At 34.9% G+C, this 20,803-nt stretch overlaps 2 protein-coding genes across 2 annotated transcripts; one reads left to right on the top strand and one right to left on the bottom strand.

The window, feature by feature from the left end:
- Positions 1-5,811: 5,811 nt before the first annotated feature.
- On the top strand, positions 5,812-7,258 carry LOC113351770. The gene is made up of 3 exons (XM_026595704.1): positions 5,812-6,032; positions 6,892-6,943; positions 7,043-7,258. The coding sequence occupies exons 1-3, from the start codon at positions 5,980-5,982 to the stop codon at positions 7,256-7,258; spliced, it is 321 nt and encodes a 106-aa protein (XP_026451489.1). The 5' UTR covers positions 5,812-5,979.
- A 3,419-nt stretch (positions 7,259-10,677) lies between these two features.
- LOC113348829 (E3 ubiquitin-protein ligase RMA1H1-like) lies at positions 10,678-13,254 on the bottom strand. Its single transcript, XM_026592708.1, has 2 exons — positions 13,069-13,254; positions 10,678-11,615 (listed from the first exon to the last, which is right to left on the bottom strand). Exon 2 carries the CDS (start codon positions 11,597-11,599, stop codon positions 10,811-10,813), a length of 789 nt encoding a protein of 262 aa, XP_026448493.1. The 5' UTR covers positions 11,600-11,615; positions 13,069-13,254; the 3' UTR covers positions 10,678-10,810.
- Between the last annotated feature and the right edge of the window lie 7,549 nt (positions 13,255-20,803).

Genomic DNA, 20,803 nt, shown 5'->3' with positions numbered 1-20,803 from the left:
AATAATATATTAGAGTTCGTTTGGTCCAGTTGACCCAGTCAACTGTCTGTTTGTTCCTTTTAAAAAATATAAATTGTTATTTGGTCCAAAAAATTATTGTTTGGTCCCAGGGTGGACAATACCCACGCGGGATGATGTCATCAATGATTTCACAGTCTTTTGATAGTGGCAAAAATATCATTTTTTTCTCTTTTTTCTCTTTCTTAATAAAAATATCTTTTGATACTTAAAATTTAAATATCTTTTGAACCATGTCCAAAAATGATAAATTTTATATATTCGGAAAGCCCTCGACGATAGCTTTCCAACGAGTACCATTTTCGCTATGTTTCGGAGCTTTTAATTTTTGCCTTATTTTTTAGCTATAAAATGAATTATTATACGAGTTCATTCTACAAAATGAACTACTTTAATGAACTATTATACGAGTTCATTCTACAAAACCAACTACTTTAATGAACTATCATGCTAGTTAGTTCATTCCAAAAAGTGAACTCTTTGGATTAAATAACATACGATTTCATTCTACAAATGAACTACCATACGACTTCATTCTACAAAATGAACTGGTATAATGAACTATTATTACGAGTTCATTATATAATATAAACAACCGTTTACGAGTTCATTTTATAAAATGAACTACCATAATGAACAACTATTACGAGTTCATTCTACAACATGAACTACCATTCTTAATTACTATTACGAGTTCATTTTACAACATGAATTATCAATCCTACGATATGAACAATTATTATGAGTTCATTCGAAATTAAGAACATCTATCACGAGTTCATTCTTCAATATGAACTATAATAATGAACTACCATTGCGACTTCATTCTTCAAATTGAACAATTACTATGAGTTTATTCTACAAAATAAATTGCTAGTGTATACGAGTTCATTCTACGAAATGAACTGCTAGAACTAGAATGAACTATCATGTTATAAAGTAATGTTTATTCTCGAATATGAACTACTATTATACCGAAAAAATTAAAAGCTCTGAAACATAGCGAAAATGGTACTCGTTGGAAAGCTATCGTCGAGGGCTTTCCGAATATATAAAATTTATTAATTTTTGACTTGTATTTTGAGAGATATTTAATTTTTAAACTTTTATCTATTAAGATTAAGAGAAGAGAGAAATTAGTAGAGAAAATAAAAAAGAGAGAGAAAACCAAAAAAATGATTCATGTGAATAGAAAAAAAAAAGAGAAAGGGTACTTTAAATATTTTAATATTTTTAAATAATTATGGACCAAATGGAAAAGGTGATTTTTGAAAAGACCAAATAGACATGAAACCACCTAAAAAAGGACCAAACCATATTTTTCCCTTTCTCCAATGCAAGTAACAATGAGATGGCTGTGCTGAAAAAATCTATTTACTATCTCTTCTCTTGGGCTTTAGCTATTTCGGAGTATAATTCTGTTAGCTCTTCTGAAGTTTTGCAAAACCGGTGTAAGATTTATTTTGATCCTTCCTAGACTTGGTAGTCTTTTCCTTTGTACTCTGTTAGGGTGGTATAAACCTTTTATACTCCCTCTTTTTTGATCAATCTATTCCTTCTTTATCGATCAAAAAAAAACAAAAACAAAAACCTAATATTTATTTTTTGGGCCCTTTAATACTACCATTAAAAGAGGCTAATAACCTTCTTGATGTCCCAGTTCCACAACGACTACCCAGAAGTCGATCTCAACGTCTGTTGCCACGATGCTCTAGTGATCTGTTTAATGTTCCAATACGAAAATAGCCAACAATGTACATAAGCGCACATAAGAAAAGTGAAGGTGGCTCGTCAGGTAATTTGGTGGTTGCGCTTTAGCTTCCTTTCAGTGTTGTACTTGATTAGTGAGTGTACCTATAATTAATTACGTAACGATTCATACTGTTGGAATTCCAGTTGTATTACATTCCTTTGGTTCATCATCGTCGAGTACACTTTTGCGGAAGAGACCACGCCAAGAAGATACAGACATTATGCAAGCTCAGGTGCAATGAAGAAACGTAGGATATCACATGTCAGGCGTGTTAATTTTGTTCCCATTATTTTGCCCAAGTATTGTTCGCATCGCCGAGCTGGTGCTACTGTGCGTCAGAGAGCTTTGTGGGTTCGTAGTCGTACGAGACAACCAGTCTATTGTCTTGTTGCTGGTTATAAAGCGCGCCAGCAACAAATGATCATATCGTGCACAACGGAGGAGAGAATTGTGGCACGATCTATCAATCTCTTGCACCAAAGAAGACCACGTTTTGGACTCTCTCAAGGTAGGGCACCACCACCTTCCAATGCAAAAAAATTTAGGAAATCAATTCATAAATTAGAATGGGGATGGTGTTTAGAATGCAACACAAAGTTTCCGGACATGTCAGCCAGAGGAATTTACAATTTCAAAAACACCCCGAAATGTCATTGCTCAGTGCAGCTAATTTGAGTATCCAGGAGAAGTGCCGATTGAGTTGTCACGATTAACAAATCTTGAGTGACTTCTTATTGCTCGTATGCACCCAATGATGTCAGTATACAGAGTTAAAGGACCACAATATAAACATAGTGGAAATATAATAAACTTTGTGCAAGATGTCAAACAGCTTGTTGTTGTACTTCTGTATAAACCAGTTGATTTTTCTTCAATATTAGTTGTGAAGCGGACTGGAATGAATTCAACCAAAGAGTTTGCAGAACATCGGAAATACGTATCCCAAGCTTTAGAATGGTTGAGAAGTAATCATCTATTTTATGAAGATATAGAAATAAGTCATGGCAACATAAAAGACTTATCAGAAGATGGTATTCCTAATGACCTCCCAAACCTGGAGGTGGATGATGTGCTACAGGTCAGAAGTGGCCAGTCAGGTAATACTCTAGAAATCTTGGTGCTTGTAAGCTTGCAGTAACTACCTCTCATGTTAAATGGTCAGATGCATTTATAAATAATACATGGTGATATATTCTTATTGCAAAATCATTATCGACTATTTTGTTTTGCTAGCCTCTTTCCCTGAATTATATATTTGTAAAGTATTAGTATTTCGACTGATAGTTTGGGATCCAAGTTAATGATCAGTTAGTTAGAAAATAATTAAATTGTTGTGTCCAAGTAACGAGAGTGAAGATGACGACTACAACGTACCTTCATAGTTGCAGGAACAAGGTCAACAAAAACATATCAGAAGAGCTGGAAATGGCTGAAGCAGATAAAACTACGACAAACCTTCCATTTACGGGTGAGGTTATCGATGAATTTAGGGTATATAACTATGGTGTTCCCAACTCTTTTCCCATATGGTACTGCAGATTTGAGACAATCAAGGCCTAGAAAGGTTAGTGAATGTCAATATTTTGAGTATCTAATGAAGTATCATGATGGTCGCTTTGCCGGGATTTCAGATTTCGTTATTTTGCGTTAAACTCATTAACTCTATGGTGAGCCTTGTCGTTTGGGTCTATTTATGTAAAAAATCATTCATCCGATGGTGAACTCTCGATTGAAATATTTGGGACATGGTTTTGTCGGGGGGACAGTAGGTTAGTGTCCAATGAAAATTGGATCAAAGGTTTTGGGACCTATTTTTACCTTTTTAGGTAAGGTAACTTCCACTTTTGCAAGACACCCCATACCTTTAAGAATTTATAAGAAGGTTTATGGCCTTTCCATAATTGATAAGGAGTACTTTCTTTTTTCTTATGAGGTAGTTTGTTAAGGATATAATTTGTCGTAAGCACAGCTTCTCCCCAAAAATTATCCGGTAATCCTGAGCTTAATAATAGAGCATTCATCATTTCTTTTAATTTTTGCATTTCGCACATCATCTGGCGATATTGTAGGTTTTTATCGTGTATCAGAAAAAACCTTTACTATATCTAAAATATCAGCAATACAAGGATTGAACGATAAAAACACTCATATTGGCCGGTACAAACCGATATTTCAGGTTCACTGATACACTGATAATATCGTGAAGGGTAATTTGATAGAATAATTTATTAAGATCTGAAAATTTGTAAACATAACCCTTCTTCCTATCATCATCTTCTTTTGTACCCTGTAATTTGTCCTGTGATACTTTTGATGTTGAGAATTAATGCATCATACAACACCAATTTTCTAATATTAAAATATTTATAAATATTTAAAATTATATTCTTAATGATGTATCACAGATAAAAACCGATATAATCTTTTGTATAGGTGTATCGTACCCGGCCGGTACGATATCGATACACGATATTAATTACTTTGGTTCCACAATACCATTCGATTATGGATGATAAGGAGCAGTGATTTGATGGATAATTCCGTGGTTAGAACAAAATTCTGCAAATGGTGAATCATACTCAACGCGTCTATCACTTTTCAGAATTTTATCTTTCTATTCAATTTATTTTCTACTTCATTTTTATAGTACTTATATATGTCTATTGCATCGTTGTTCCCTCTCATTGGATAGGCGTAGCAATAACGAGTGAATTCGTTTTTAAAGTAATGAAGACTTTTTCCCATTTCTTGTTTACACCGGCTTAAAATCACAAATATCAGTATGAAATAAATCTAGTGGTTCCGTATTTTTTTCACATTGATGATTTGAATCAATGTGACATTTTGGTATTACATCCATGTTAATTAGTTTCCGAATTGAACCATAATTAACATGACCTGATCTACCATCCTATATATTTGATGACTCAACCAAATAAAAAGAAGCAATTTTCTTTTTATTCCCTTTGGAAATTACCGTGAATGTATTTAATTTAAACAACCCATCACACAAGTATCCTTTACCAACATGCATATCACGCTTTGATATGACAATTTTTCAGACGCAAATACAATTTTAAAGCCATGCTTTACTAATAATGAAAAAGAAATTGAGTTAATGCAAATACCTGGCGTATGTAAAAGATTACTCAAAATTAGTTTTTTTTTGCGGAAATCATTTTGAGGATGATTTTTCCTTTTCCAACAACTTTTAGCAGTGCAGAATTTCCCATGGAGAGTGTTTCATCATCGACATTTGATAAGAAGTAAATATGCTCTTATCAGCACAAATATGTCTTGTAGCTCCTTTATCGATCCACCATAAGAAGTAAATATGCTCTTATCGGCACAAATATGTCTTGTAGCTCCTTTATCGATCCACCATAAGAAGTAAATATGCTCTTATCGGCACAAATATGTCTTGTAGCTCCTTTATCGATCCACCATTCTCGAACATTTTTGACTAAATTAATTTCTGACACGACTGCTGATATACTATGCATTTTTTGGATTCTATTTTCTATTGTATACGAATTTCCAAAATAGTTCCAATTAGCAAACAAGGCACGAAACACAAACACTGAATACCAAGAAGGGAAGACCGTATACGGTAAAGACGAAATGGATTAAAGTACGGTAAACACAAAGGACAAATTTGAAGTTTGCTTCAGTAAAAGATTTAAATTGGTTTAACAAACCAATATAAATCCTAACCACTTTTGCTTGTTTCCAGGCCATGCAATGTCAATTTAAGGTTTTTAAATTGACTGCAACTTGTCCAGCGGAAGAACCGGTACAAACTAACTCACTGCTACCACCCGATTTATCAAACTACACGGAAATATAGGTTAGCAGCAAAACCACATAATACACACGATGATTAAAATCTGTCTTAATATTGTCGATAATATTCAATGGTTTTAAAATAGGCTTCTCCCCACATTTTTACTAACCATAACCCCTTTTAACCATAGCCCATAATATTTTTCAATTTATTATCCATAACCCATATCATAGTCCAAACCAAGTTAGCATAAATGAGTTTTTAGTCAGAGGTGAATTGAGTTCGTTCATCATATAACCGATCCAACTAGAACTAAATTCTAACTACGGTATTCACAACTTCTTCTTCTAAACCACGACTTCTAAGCATAAACCCTAAAAATTTATTTTCAAATCTTTTTGAAAAATCAATCAACCAAATCATCATGGAACGAACTAAAGGAGAAAGAGTCAAATCAACTTCACAAGATATTTCAAGGTTAGTTATACTAAATTTTTAAAATTAATTAAATTGAAACCTAAATTAGAAGAATTTGTGTTTACGGGGTTTTGTTGTTTAGGTAATAACTTTTATGTTGATTAGTTAAAGGTATACAACGAGTTCATAATTTAAAGGTTTTGTCAGAATTTTTTAGTTTTCAAGTATTAGTGTTAGGATTTTGTATTCCATGTGTTTGATAAATTGTCTGAATCAGAAAAATCAGGTGGAAGTATTAGTGGTAGGATTCCTGCCAAATTTTCGAGTTGATAAATTGTCTTACAATGTTTAGAAAATTTAGACAAATTTAGTACTTACTCTTAAGCCACAACTTGCTTGGCTTGCTTGTACCATCAGTTGGGGCAAGGTTCTAGAGGTGTGATTTTTTCCATCGCTGGTTGTATTTTTCAGGTAATTATTTGTTATTTTATTTATTTTTCTACAATATTTTGTGACTGTTGAAACTTATAATGTACTCTAAGGAAGATAAAGTAACATGGGATCCCTATAACTCAATCCGAGGTGGGGCGGTTTATCAAGTTGGTTACTAAATAGATGGGGCGGTTTATCAAGTTGGTTACTAAATAGGAGCGATTCAATGTTTTGAGATTGTTGAAATGGCATAATCCAAATCGAGTGTTGAGGCAATTTGGTGCTATCCAGGATATTCCTGGATGTGTTTTCCTTGAGTGGCATAAACCTAAAAGTTTCCGGACTTATTGTCCATACTTGAATGAGCATAATTGGGGTGTATGCGAAAAAAGTTTGATACCCAATCATATTTTAAACTTGAATCAGCATAATTGGGGTGTTGGTTTTTATAAGTGTCTCACACCCGAGTTGCTAATTTTTTTCGTAGGATTCATGTCAAAGCTTTTATCGAAGGAGAACAAACCCAAGATGCACTTATAGTAAGTTGTATTCCCGATATGTTTTACTTATATTTCGTATTTATTTCCTTGATTATTAGGTAAGTTTCCCCTACTTATTTTGGATTTACATCTATGCAGAAACGGAAGATGGGAATTATTTTGAATTTTGTAGAATCCTCTGGAGCTGAAGATGAGCCGATAAGCTTTTCAAAAAAGGCTCGTTTAATCTCGATGCTCAAAAATTATGATAACTCTCAAAAATCACATATTTTTTCTGCTTCGGAGGATGATATCCCTGTCATTAATTTGTTGAAGAATAAAGGCAAAAACAAGAAAAATGCAAGAAGTAACTAGTTTAGTTATTTTTATTTTTTTTTGCCTTAGGGATTGAATTCAAATTAGCATACATTTATCTTGAAAGTATATTTAATGTTAAGCAGATTTTTCACTTTAATGGTAATCTTCAATATTCTGCTGACATTTTATGTATTGTCAAAGGAATTTTTTTCGGGGAGGCTCTTATAGCCGTGAAAACACTGAATTCACAACCACCAGACCCATTGTGAAATAACATTATCAGGTGAAAAAAATTTCACAGAAGCTCTGGTAGCCGTGAAAACATTGAATTCATAACCACCTGACCCATTGTGAAATAACATCATTAGGGGGAATTTTTTTCACGAAGGCTCTGGTAGTTGTGAAAACATTGAATCCACAACCACCAGACCCATTGTGAAATAACATCATCGGAGGAAATTCTTTTTCACGGAGGCTCTGGTAGCCGTGAAAACATTGAATCCAAAATCACCAGACCCATTGTGAAATAACATTATGATGGAAATTTGTTTTTCACGGAGGTTCTGATGTCCGTTAAAATATTGAATCCACAACCACTAGACCCGTTGTGAAATAACATTGTCAGGGAAAAAACTTTGCATGGAGGCTCTGCCATCTCAAAGTGAATGCTTCACTTTGTCCTCTCAAAGAACCACCGACTTTAATGTTCATTTTGGCTCTGTTAGCCCTGAATGATTCACTTTATATCTCTATTTTGGTCAAATCACTGGTGCCACCTCGTAATGACTTGCAGTTTACAAAGCTATTAACTTTATCATAGTGGAATACACGTCACCTACAGAGGTTACAAAGCTAGTGCCAATAATGATAATAATCACAAAACTAGTGTTAATGGTAATAAATAGAATGAGTTTGCTGACAACAATGGTTAAAATGTTAAAACCACACCACACTACTCTCCCTCTTCTCGTTGTCTTTAAAGAGTCGATGAATGCATTGAATATGGGTGAAGATCTTTTACAGTCGGGGAAAAAAATAGTTCATGTTAAAAGAAAGGGAAATCCAGAAAAAAAAAAGAAAAAAACACGTGAATTTTCAATTCACTTCTTCACTGATTTGCTAGCCTAGTTTATGGGTTATGAATAATAATAAAAAAGGTCAAACTTCAAATTTTAGTAAAAAAAAATTGACCAAAATCAAATGGGCTATGGTTAATAAGAGTGTGGGCTATATTTAAGAGAAGCCTTAAAATAAACGAATGTGACAAATGTGTCAAGCATACACTAAAGGTGTTAAGATTATTAGTCCCACGTTGTCTAGGCAATCTAAGATCATGCGGTTTATAATCCTTAGGGCCACTCCATTCGTTGGCAATTGGTTTTGAGTTGGATTCCCATATTCTAACATGGTATCAGAGCAGGCTATTATATTAGCGACGAGTCATTTGACCGCCCCAACGAGGCTACACGTGAGGGGCGTGTTGAGATTATTAGACCCACATTGTCTGGGGAATCCAAGATCCTGCTGTTTATAATTCTTAGGGCCACTCCACTCGTTGCCAATTGGTTTTGAGTTGGCTTCCCATATTCTAACAAAAGGGTTGTGTGATTTTGTGTCTTTACGTTGATGATATGTTTATCATGGGTAATAACATAGAAGTTATTAGCGACACAAAGAAACTACTCCCTCCGTTTCAAAATAATAGGCAGGTTTGTATGTAAATTTACACACAAACCTGCCTATTATTTTGAAACAAAGGTAGTATTAAAGAGCAAGTTTGATATGAAAAACCTAGGTGTTGCTGATGTTATTTTAGGAATAAATCCGTCTTAATATTGTTGGAAATAATCTTGTGTACATATTGCAATAAGAATTAGAGAAACAAGAATAATTCAAACCTAATTAGATCAAACCAAAGTCGAGGCAAGGATTATATCCTCTAGTCTTAAAACAGATTCACCATGCACTGTTGCTTACGGACTATCGATGTTTGTCTCCCAAGATACAATGACATTCTTCTTGACATAGTAGCACTCCACACTTCGAGAAATGGCGAACCAAAATTTTAGTGATGAACTTTCTTAATTGACACAAACTTAATCGATGATTTCTAATGAATGGAATAGAATGATTACTAGTTTTCTGGTTGATTTTTTAACCTAATTATGCAAGGTATTTATAGAAGTCAATAATACCTCTTCTTGAACCATCGTGCTTCTTCATGAAGTCCCATCAAAGGTTTTGTCTGAAAGGATGTTTCCTTTCACAGTCTAAAGCCAAACAAAAAAAAACTACCCCAACTCGTTGGACCGCCGTTCTTAATAGGCCCAACCCTATCAACTCCAATAGATATCATACGAATTTTCCATTCAATATGAAATTGTAACCAATTTTCCAACAAAAGTTTAACCCCTTTTATTAAGGAAATGAAAGAAAAAGGAATACATACTTGAACTGGTTTACATTTAGTACAATGTCTAATTAAGAGCATATAAATATGCAGCATTTTCCGATATGCATGGAGGAATGGAAGAAAATCCCAGATCAGTGTGGAATGGAATAGTTATGCTGTTGCAGGATATGGTTACCTTAAAACTGGCCAAATGGAGAATTGCCTCCTTACACTTTATAGTTGTATGAGGATGAAAGACGAATTATGTTGAATATGTGAAGCTGCTAGGCAGACCCGATTTTTTACACCACCTTTTGACCTCCTATGTGTCACCTCTAGCAATCATAGATTTTCTACTCACCCAACCCCACCGGAGAAAAACAAGGGTTCCGTTTTAAAAGTGAGCCAATAAAAATTTGACACACGGAGAGTCAAGTTTTGGTGTCAAATTTTTGGGATTTCTTTAGGATTTTCGCTGAATATGGAACCTGTACAAATCCTTTCTGACAACAAGAGGGGTTATCTCTGCCTGATGATATGTTCCTCCGTAAGTTAAATGACATTTTAGGTGTTGGGTGTATATTAGGAAAATGGAAATTTAGCAAAAATAAATAAGTAAATAATAATAATAATAAATTACTGGCTTTCAGGTATCCAAATTTGCTGGTTATTGCAAATACACGAGGCTCTCTGGCTGCTGCATGTTTTGAAGATATACTGATTGAGAAGGCGGTAGAGACAATGGAATCCTGGGAAGCCAACCTGGGTGAAAACCAAAAATCGTGCAACTTTTGCTGTGTGTTTGGACCTTTTGGTGGAGTATAAAAGAAGCAGAAGAACTTTCAAGGCTGCTGGGACCATTATGGAAAACAAGCATCATTTCCAACGAAAGACGTGGATGATGCTTCAGATAGAAGTCCCTATTTCCAAGTTGCTTCCTTTTCCTCTTGCGGAGACCCATCAGCAAGCATCAACCGTATTATATCCTCTAGTATTGCCAAACATGATTCTTATGATGCACAAATCCATGTTTATTCTCTTAATAATGTGCTTTTTCCAAACATGATATTTTTGACAATTGGCATATCTATCCAAGTATATTTTATCTTCTTAGAGCTCATCCCAAAACATTTACAAGTATGTAATATGTATACAGGTAGAAAAAAAAGTGAGTAAAACGAACCTAGTAAAAAGAAACAGAAGAAAAAAATCAAGTTTCAGAAGGAGAGTAGGCACAAAATTACACAAAAGAAGAGGAAGATTGAAATCCTATTAAGAGACTTTTCAGTCTTTATTTCTTGCCTTCTAACCCTTGGGCTACTATTATTCCTCATCAAATCGTATGAGTTCGGATGGACAAATAAACCCATCTCAGAACCGTTCCCAAAGATTCTTGCAGTTGCATACATCATCTCACCAAACATTCCTACCATCGGATGAACGGCTACTGTTGCTGACCCTGAACGAGGAAATGATGCCAAGGTCTCATTGTAAAACCGAGGGTAATGCTGCGGTTGTTGCTGATTAGACTGGAACTGCGGTTGCAGTCTGAAATGATTACCACTACTACCATCACTAGCGGTAGTTGGGGCATGCACTCCATGAGCTGAAGGTCTTGAAGGTATCTCAAGAGAGGATCCCTTGTCGTTATGGTCTGTTTCTGGGCGAGGAAGAGAGTATCCCCTTCCATAAAGTGGAACCAACATAGACTGGGACACACCCGCCTTGCAGACAGGACACTGTGGCTGTTGATCTGATATGCTAGGAGAAGAATTCTGGAAGTGAAGCCATTTGTAGATACAAGGCCAGCAGTACAGATGACCACATAGAGTTACTACAGGTTCATGGGCATGGTCAAGGCAGATATTGCATTGAAAACCATCATCAGTGCTGTCAGAACATTTTGCAGGAGAAGAAGAAACAGAGTTTTCCCATGACTTGGAAAAATCTGCACCCATCCCCGAGTGGTGTGACATGGCTTCTTGGAAATAAGCTTCTGCATCCATATCAATTTGTTTAAATCTGTTGAACAGACACCATTAAAAGGGTTTAGATTCTTGTTCAGAGTTATCAAATATATGCAAATATACAAAATAAACAAATTGAAAGAATTCATTACCAGCTCTAAGGCAAAACAACATGCACAGATTTATTCGTGTTTTTGTCTATATCTCAATCAATAGCAAACCTTTTCTTGATTAAACATTATGGCCATATTATCAATCATGAACATTTCTAAGGTTCTCAACTACCATAGTGTGTAACCTAGAATGTAAAAGCTTTCTCTTGGAAAAGAAATATTATCTGTGCTGTCTTGGGACACACTACTGGTGAGATAAGGACCATTTCTTTTCTAATAGGTTGTTGATAAAGATGTCCCACATAGAAATAATATTAATGAAATACAAACTCACTTGCAAGTTGCAACAACAAACCCATCCACTGAACAAGCAGATGGGGTCATTTACCCAATCACAATATAGAGGTGGGACAAAATCTATGGTCTCATACCTTTAGAACCAACCCTATTGGACTAAAGCAAATATTACTTTGAAGATATGGATTTGCCTCCTTAAGAAACAAGCAAAAATATCAACAACTATACAGCATTTGCGGATAAGTTCAAGGCAATGCAAAAGTTTTATAGTGAGACCTATAAACTAGATAAAGAATAGAGAATAATAGGACATGAAAAAGTTTTAACTTCCAATAATTTAACCCCCTACCACACTGAAAATAAACAGTTGATACTATCGATATTTAAGTACAAACGAATTGAAAACTTAGTTCTAAACTTAGGCATAAGATCTAGACATTATAAGAAACATAAAATCAATAGAATCATTCAAGGAAGAATGAAACAACTAATCGAACATCTAAAGTTTTGCTAACAAATAATACACAATGAATTTCGCAGCTTGCCAGTAAACTACTGTATTACATACTTATTTGCCTAATTAGATGACCAATGTGGAATATCTGAGGACCGGGGCATATGACATATATCATGCCGAATTTACCAACTGCATAAAGGATATCAACAGGAAGGCTAACCCTAAATCGTTTTAGTTACCTATCTAAGATAATTTGCACCATAGAGCTTCATGTTGAATAAGCACACTGTTCCAAGTCAATGAATTACAGCACAAAGGAATTCCTAAACAAAGTGAGTTAAAAACAACTCGGACTGAGTCAAATCACTGCCACCAACTTCAATTAGAATAAAAACCAAAAGAATCAATCTTTCAGAGAAATCGACGCTTCGTCAACCTATAATTTCTATTTTCAATAGAAGAACACATCAATTCACCTAAAAACATAACCCCAGTCGACAATGCCCAAAATCAAAATACTCGATACAAATTACATAAATGAACATGCAAGATCCATCCTTCTATTCAAAATTAAGAAGTATTTAAACAAGGTAAAGTATATAACAAGAGATACAATGAAGGGCACCCAGTAGATTTCTTACCGTAAAATCTGCTAGACTTTTAAAGAGAAATCGATCCGAACTGAGAGATTTAATGGCGACTGTGTATATCAAAAGAATCGAGAGAAAATATAGAAAACCAAGAGATTTTTTTATTTTAGAGGCGAAGATCTAAAAAAAAATCGAAAACAGTAGAAACAGAAAACAGGGAGAGGGGGATACGGTTTCTGAAATTATTTGCTGAGAACCGAGCTTTCGCTAACGCTTCGTATTTATAGCAAATATTCGGATAAAAACCGCGTGCTAACTTGGCACATAGAACTATTACTTCGCACGCTTCATTGAAAGATGATAACGCGTATCATGACTTACAGAAGCTAAAAAATAATCCACAATCTGCACCGTCAAAAAGGAGAAGTGGAGGAAGAGTATTGTGGAGCCTACTATCTTGGATTGTTCACTGTTCAACGAATCTGAGTCTTGTCTGAGACGTGATAAAATATTAATTAATATGTTTGATGTTTGAGCTACTTGGCATAAAGTGATGTGGGTCCAAGTCAGAGGGATATGTATAAAAACCGTGGGCTCCAGTGGATTTGGATTAGGGTTTTACTTCAAATGGGAAAAGTAAAGGATAATCCGGTGGAGTTAAATGAGGAACAATTTTTGGGGGCTGTTACTTTGGTGTGTCCATCCCTTTTCGTAGAGATTCTTATTAGGAGAGAGGTTGGATTTTCTAATTTTTCCGGTCACTCGCAATTGGGACCAAAGAGTCGATGTCGGAATATTTGTTACTCTAATTGGATGAGCAATTGGATTAGCCTAATTGGCTGGGTTTTTACAAGTAAGGCTAAAATAGACGATGAAAAACAATATAAGGATGTTATACTTCGGTTTTAAGGTCTTGCGATTGGTTTCTGTAAATATTTCGACCATTCCTAAATAATTGACGAGTACAAACGGTTAATGAAATAATATTTTCATGATTCAATGAAGCCCTATAACAACGTTAGTGGGTTCAAGAGTTGTACTCCCTTGACCCAACCAAGAACACACAGTTTATAGATTCTGATGATGCTTAGAAAGAAAGGAAATCGAAGAATTTTTGATGTGTTTTCCATGCTTGGAAGATTAAAAATCATCACTACTTATAGGGGACTCATGCCTATTGGAGATGCCTCTTCACTTCCAATAGACATCAATAGTATCTAATGGGAATGAATGTATCTTATGTGAAGCATCACACCCCTTGGAGACGCCTCTTCATTTCAAACTAACATCCATTGTGTCATTCGGTATATGACACTCCCCAATCGTAGCGGCAAAACAAAAACGAAAATCATTTTATTTTCTAAGATATTGAAAATATCCAACAATCTCCCTTAATAACCAAAAACATGAAAATAAAATAAAATAAAATAAAACTTACAAAACTGGAGTGCATGCATCACTCAAGTGACTGCTTACGTACCCGAGTGGGATCAAACCAACGTAATTCAAGCTTAATTGGGAAATAAGCATCATCATAGAAACCAATACATAAATAATAGGTATCTTTTGGATTTGAACCTTCACTTAATGTCTTATCGGAGTCCAGTGGTGAAACCGGTCTTGAACCAAGTACCCCATGTGATAAAACCAGAATCTCCACACATATTGATTTCAGAGATTATGTGTTTTGTAGCTCATAACATTAATGGCCATGTGCTTATCCTGGATTCATGAGTCTGCTCTAGAGAACAGTCTTATTGTCTTAGGAAACAACCTGATTTCTATAATCATATAGGTAAGTCCCCTAAGGTGTTTATGTGATACACCTGTAAACGATAATAGACTTATTAAGGATGAATATCCATCCCTTTTTCTTGCAGAATCATTGCACTAATCAGAATGAGAATTTTTGACTTAGTGCACCATAATCACTTCCATAACTTGATGGTACCACATTAAATCTTAGGTTTCTGCTATGGCCTATGGGTGATCAACCTTTATTCACAGACCTTAATCTCATTTATGTATACTTCATTGAAAATATTTCCTTTGGGAGACTCTTCATGAATAGATCTGCCAATTTTTTTCTCCATTTCAATGGTTAACTGCAATCACTCCTCTTTTGAGTAATTGACTTACCGCTCAATGTCCAAGACATTGCATGTCTTGACTTTTCATTGTAAATCTTGTAAGAGACGTTATAGATCATAGCCCGATTCACAAATAATCAAGACTGCTTGAGATGGCTTCTTCCAAAGTGGGATCTCCACAAGTTTGGTTCTAAGCCATTATTCCTCATTAATTACATCTACTCATGCAATCAATTATGAAAATTATTAAAAATGTTCTTATTTGATTTTACAAAATTAATTGTAACTTCTCTAGTGTTCATAATTAACATTTATGATTAATTCACAAAACGTCATTGCAGACTTGCATTCACTAGATGCATAAAAAAAATTGTAGGCAATTTATATACTTGCTATCTCAACAAGAATAATACTATGATGAATAACTCCTCTACTCATACCAAATCCTCTACAAATTCATACCAAATACATAGACAATGTATTTGACATTTGACACTATGCAATGCAAGTGTTCAAGATTTATGCGTCGATAATATCGTAACACCTCATCATTGGATATTTGGTCGGCCGCCCAATTATCCAATATGTTACATATTAACCGTTATTCCGTTATTATTCCGACGTCAATTCAGACATGCCAATTTCCGGATTTGGAATCTTATAATTCTTATCGCAAGAATTATATTTGTACCATAAATTCGTTTTCACAACAATTGTTGGTACTTTCTATTGGCTCATCTAATCATAAAGCATTCATGACACTACTCCTCTAATGTCATGCAGCCAAATTGTGAGTTATTTAACACTTGTTCTACTTGTATCAAGTATTGTACATGGCACGTAATTTTTGAATATGAATCTTCAAATCCATGTGCTATTATTATGGATTTGGCTTTCTTTTGCAAACATTCCAATTAGTACACCTTCAGTAAATGGATCAAAGATCCTAATCTCGTGTACCAAATATCATTAACACCTGAAAGTGACATGATTCAATTTCTTTAGATTCACTCATTTAACTTCTATATTGCTTGAATTCTTTTTTCTCGTCGTGAAATGGTTGATTTTGAAAAGTTCCGGATACTTTTTGTATGTGAGTACACAAACTGTTTTGGACAGTTCGCGAACTTATTAAACACAAAAGAGTTTTGAGTTAAGAGATGACTAATTATTCACGAACTATTTTGGACAGTTCACAAACTTATTTTTCGGTTTTGTGATATAAAACTTCAATTTATGCTTGTCGGTTCTAGAACAACTTAACTATTGTTCTCTGGTTAACTACTTGGTGCATAACGTGTATTTCCATTAATATACGGTTGTACATTCCTTATTTCTGATTCAAAGCAAATTTGTCACATGCTTACATGAACAATCTATATGGAGAAGTTGAGCTTGCTTGGTTACAGAGCAATTCGAAAACATGAAAACATGTTCACGTACCTAGCTTTGTTTGTAAGCTACCAATCCACGTACAATCAATATAAATATAGGACTCTCTGCATACTAAAATCTCAATATTGGCACTTCTGTGTCCTAGTTGAACCTAGAATCGTCCTCTAAAACCTAGGTTTCCTATGGAAAACTGCATCAGGTTACGAATTTGCAAGACTTCACTAAGGGATTCGTGGACCCGGTTAGGATATCTTTTACCTGGTAGTTCTTTGTTATCCAGAACTTGTTGTTATTGATTATTGTAGTTTTCGAACTATAGATCAGGAACAAGATAAATAGAAATCATAAACTACTCTTCATATCAGACTTTGTGATTCCACAAGATAGATATCTAAAAACACTTCAATTTTTGATTTGTTTACTATTGTTCTTATGAGGTAAAATCGATTAGTCATATCTATAACTTTTGAAGAGAGTAAGTTGTCTTAATTGTTGACTTTCTTGATATCTCATTTTCCTTGAAGATTCCTCATAAGTATATGTATTTTTATTATCTTGATTGAATATCTTTCTGAAGAAAATCAAATAGGGCTTTCTGTTAGAGACAGAATAGTCGAAAGTCTTCACTTAGGTTGAAGCATACTTCTAGGCATGTAAAGGATTCGGCTATAAGAATCGTGTTGCGTAGGACCTTTCATCTAAGATATTTAAGGTACACAACTCGTTGGGTCGATTCGGTCTTAACTACATTTCAGTTCGAAGTCCCATAGTAGGCTAGCGTCTGTAGCGGCTTACAATATGGTATTTAATAGACACATTTTTGTGTCTAATTTGATCTCAATACTATATATTGTTGGCACTCGATTTGTACTTAATATGGTTTTTATGTCTTTGTAGATATTTTCAGAGAAATAAGCTTTTGTGGAGAAAGTTGCTCGAAAAGTGTTATTTCGGCTCACGGGAGAAAATTATTACAGGTCGCCCAGAGGACGTATTAAAGGAACCACGTAAGTACGTTGGAAACATCCCAGAAAAATCACTACAGGCACCCCAAGAGGCATCTGTTAAAGGGACCCCACTTTGGATAAGGGTAGCTCAACTACTAAGGGGTAACCAATATGTTACTCGCACCCAACTGTTGGATAAGGACACCTTCATCTTCACGGTTTTAAACTGAGTTTTGGCGGGAAGAATATTCAGTCATTGAGCGAGATTTTCTCGGATTTCAAGGAAAAGTTGGATTGGTACTCATTTGCTGTAATGAAACAAGGAATGTACGTGTCTCAGGATCGTAAAAAAGGAAAGAATCTGTTTAATTCTCAAAACATGGAGGTGGACTTATTTTCGGACTTCTGTTCTATATCTGGAAGTGATTTGGAAGAGTTATACTCGGAGATTTTCCGTATCTTGGATTGGGATGAAATTGTGGCATCAAAACAAGTCCGGTAAGAGAGTCCGTTTTGGAAAGAAAGACTATAAGGCTAACTCGGGTTTGGTGTTTGGATTCGTATAAATTACGTGAGAATAAGGAAACCATATATCTTGTGAGATTTGATGCTATCTCATAGATAGATCAGGGACGTTGGATTAAACCAGACACCGCGTAAGAAGAAGGAAAAAATGAGAGAAAAGTTTGTAACTTTGCTTGGAAGAAAAGGTAAGAAATTACCAGGATTTATTTGCCATGACAGTAAAAATATAGATGTTTAGAGCCTCATAAAGAGATATCGAGAGTTTGGGGGTGAAGGCAGAGGCCACAGGGCCAAAGAAACGAAGTGCATGAAAGTTTCCTGCTGCTGGTGGTGAAGAAGGAGCTGAAGAACAAAAGCCTGAAGAAGACAGCCGCTAAATTCGCTACAATATCTCTCTGTCGTTAGAGCTGGCAAACAAGCCAAAACCCGCGGATTTACCCGGCCCGGCCCGTAAAAAACCCGCACCCAGTTCGGCTGGTGTCTAAACAAGTCGGGCAAGGGTTGGAGAAATAGCGGCTTTTGGGAAAACGGGTTAGCTCATCCCGGACCGTAAGCCGCAGGTTAAACCCGTAACCCATCTACAGCTAATTTCCACCATCAGATTATATAGAATCAATCTCACTCGGTCGTTTAGGATATAAAACCCAAAAACCTAAAAGAAGATTTCCTTTCTTCCTCCTCTTTTCTTTCTTCTCCACTGTCTCTCCGTCACAGATAAAACTAAGGTTTTCTATCTTTTTTTTCAACGAGAACAATCCAATTATTAGTGTATGATTGGATCAGAATCATCTCTAGAAAGTTAAACTCTAGATTCTTTTTTGTACAAATTGATGATTAATTTAGAACTGAGAAGAAAAATCGATGATTAATTTTAGAAAATTTGATAAACTCATAAGCTAGGGTTTGTAATTGATCTTCGATGGGTTGTTGTCCTTGAGATGGAATTCGAGATATCTGAGAATAGTTTTTGATGTTGGTAAAGATGGATTTGATTCCATTAATGGGTTTAGTGCTGGTTAAAGTTGTTGTTTATGTTCATGAGTGGATGTGAATTTAATTAATCACGGATCTCAATTTAGAACTAGTTTTATACAAAATTAAAGATTGCATGTAAAAATTGTTATCAATCCCAGTATTATACTAAAGTATTGGGTTTATTAAAATTCTCTGAATTGATGCTCGCATGATTTCTTTTCATAGGGAAGAGATGAAGGAATTTTCGCTGGTCTTTTTTTTTATCAATTTTGCTTGTTATAGCTCAGATCTGGTATGGATTAACCTCGCTATCCACGGTACCAGCATTTTTGTCGGTCTTCTCAGCAGCATGAGTATGATTTCCTTTATTTAATTGCAAATTATTGAAACATTAAAGCTTAATCAGGAGTACAGGACCACAAATTAATTTAATTACTTTTTAATTTTAACATTAATTATACAAGCCGGTCTAACCCGTGAACCCGCAAGCTTTATCCGTTACGAGCGCGGGTTGAAGAAACGATTACCCGTGAAGAATATCAACCCGCAGGTTTTGGCCCGTGTTAATCCGAACTCGTGTAACCCGTAACAAGCCAGTCCCGGGCCGCCCGTTTGCCAGCTCTATCTATCGTTCTTGCTACAGTAACATACCATTGTAACAGTTGAGTTTGTAACGTTTATAAACGTTGCAGTTTTCTGTTTTTATTACTTTTCTCCTTTTAACCATTGTAAACACACCTTTTGAGTTATGAAAAAACCTTTTCAGCGTGTTTTCACCATGTGGAGCTAAACCCTATCACTGGGACAAAGGAGGAAGCTATTTTTCATGCGTGCGATAATTCTATTTATTTTTTGTATGACTTATTGCATTTGATTTAATTGTTTTATGATTTTCACTGATTAGTTATGATTTCGTTTGATGATGTATGCTTAGTTTTAGTACTTTTGATGTGTCATTCTTGTGATTTACAATTAATATTTTAAAAATCTACCTTGGCAAAGACATAGAGTCAATACTTTATTATTATTTGACCTATAATTGTCTAGGATAAATATATGAATCGCATAATTGAGAATTGGTGGAACCCTGAGCCTCAGTACCTCTCGAACTGTGACAATCTTTTGTATATATTTTTATTATTAAGTCTGAAATTGAATTTCATCAAGTCCGAGCGAACGATACTTTATTTACCACTATCACAATCACATCAATTTTTGGCGCCGCCGACGCGGACTTGTTTTTAGGTTAGGTTTTAGATTTATTTATTTTTAGGTTTATTTATTTTATTTTATTTCTTTTGTTAGATTTCACTTTGGGTATTTTTGTTTTTGGTGTGGAGGTTTTGCTTGAAGCTAAACGTGGAAAGTTGGACTTGCCTAAAATTGTACAAAAAATCCAAGATTTTTATTTATTTTTGTTAGTTTTTATTTTCTTTATTTTGGACTTGTATATATTGTTGTTTATTTTTTTAGTATTTTATTTATAAAAAAAAACAACACAAAACACGAAAGCACACGTGCACATCATATTGCATCGTCTGGCACCGATTAGTAGAAAACACGTGGTTTAGTAAGGTGAATCCTCTGGGCGTTATCATATGAAATGCCACAAGCCTTAGTCTCGTACCTTTGACCAGTCTGTGATTGTAGGTATATTTTGCTAAAGGTAACCCAAGCCTACCTAAAATAGTCAACCCAGCATTTATACTTGCACGTGCACATAAAAATGTCGAATCGGTATTATAATAGCCAGTACAATGATTATTCGACTGATTTTAAAAACAGACATTATCCTTATTATGACCATAGTGTAAATAGTGGTTGGGAACGCAATCCTTTTGAAGGATATGGGTC

Source organism: Papaver somniferum, chromosome 2, assembly GCF_003573695.1.
Source record: "Papaver somniferum cultivar HN1 chromosome 2, ASM357369v1, whole genome shotgun sequence".
In the NCBI taxonomy this organism is placed as follows: Eukaryota; Viridiplantae; Streptophyta; class Magnoliopsida; order Ranunculales; family Papaveraceae; genus Papaver; species Papaver somniferum.
This window is presented reverse-complemented; position numbering and strand designations above follow the sequence as displayed.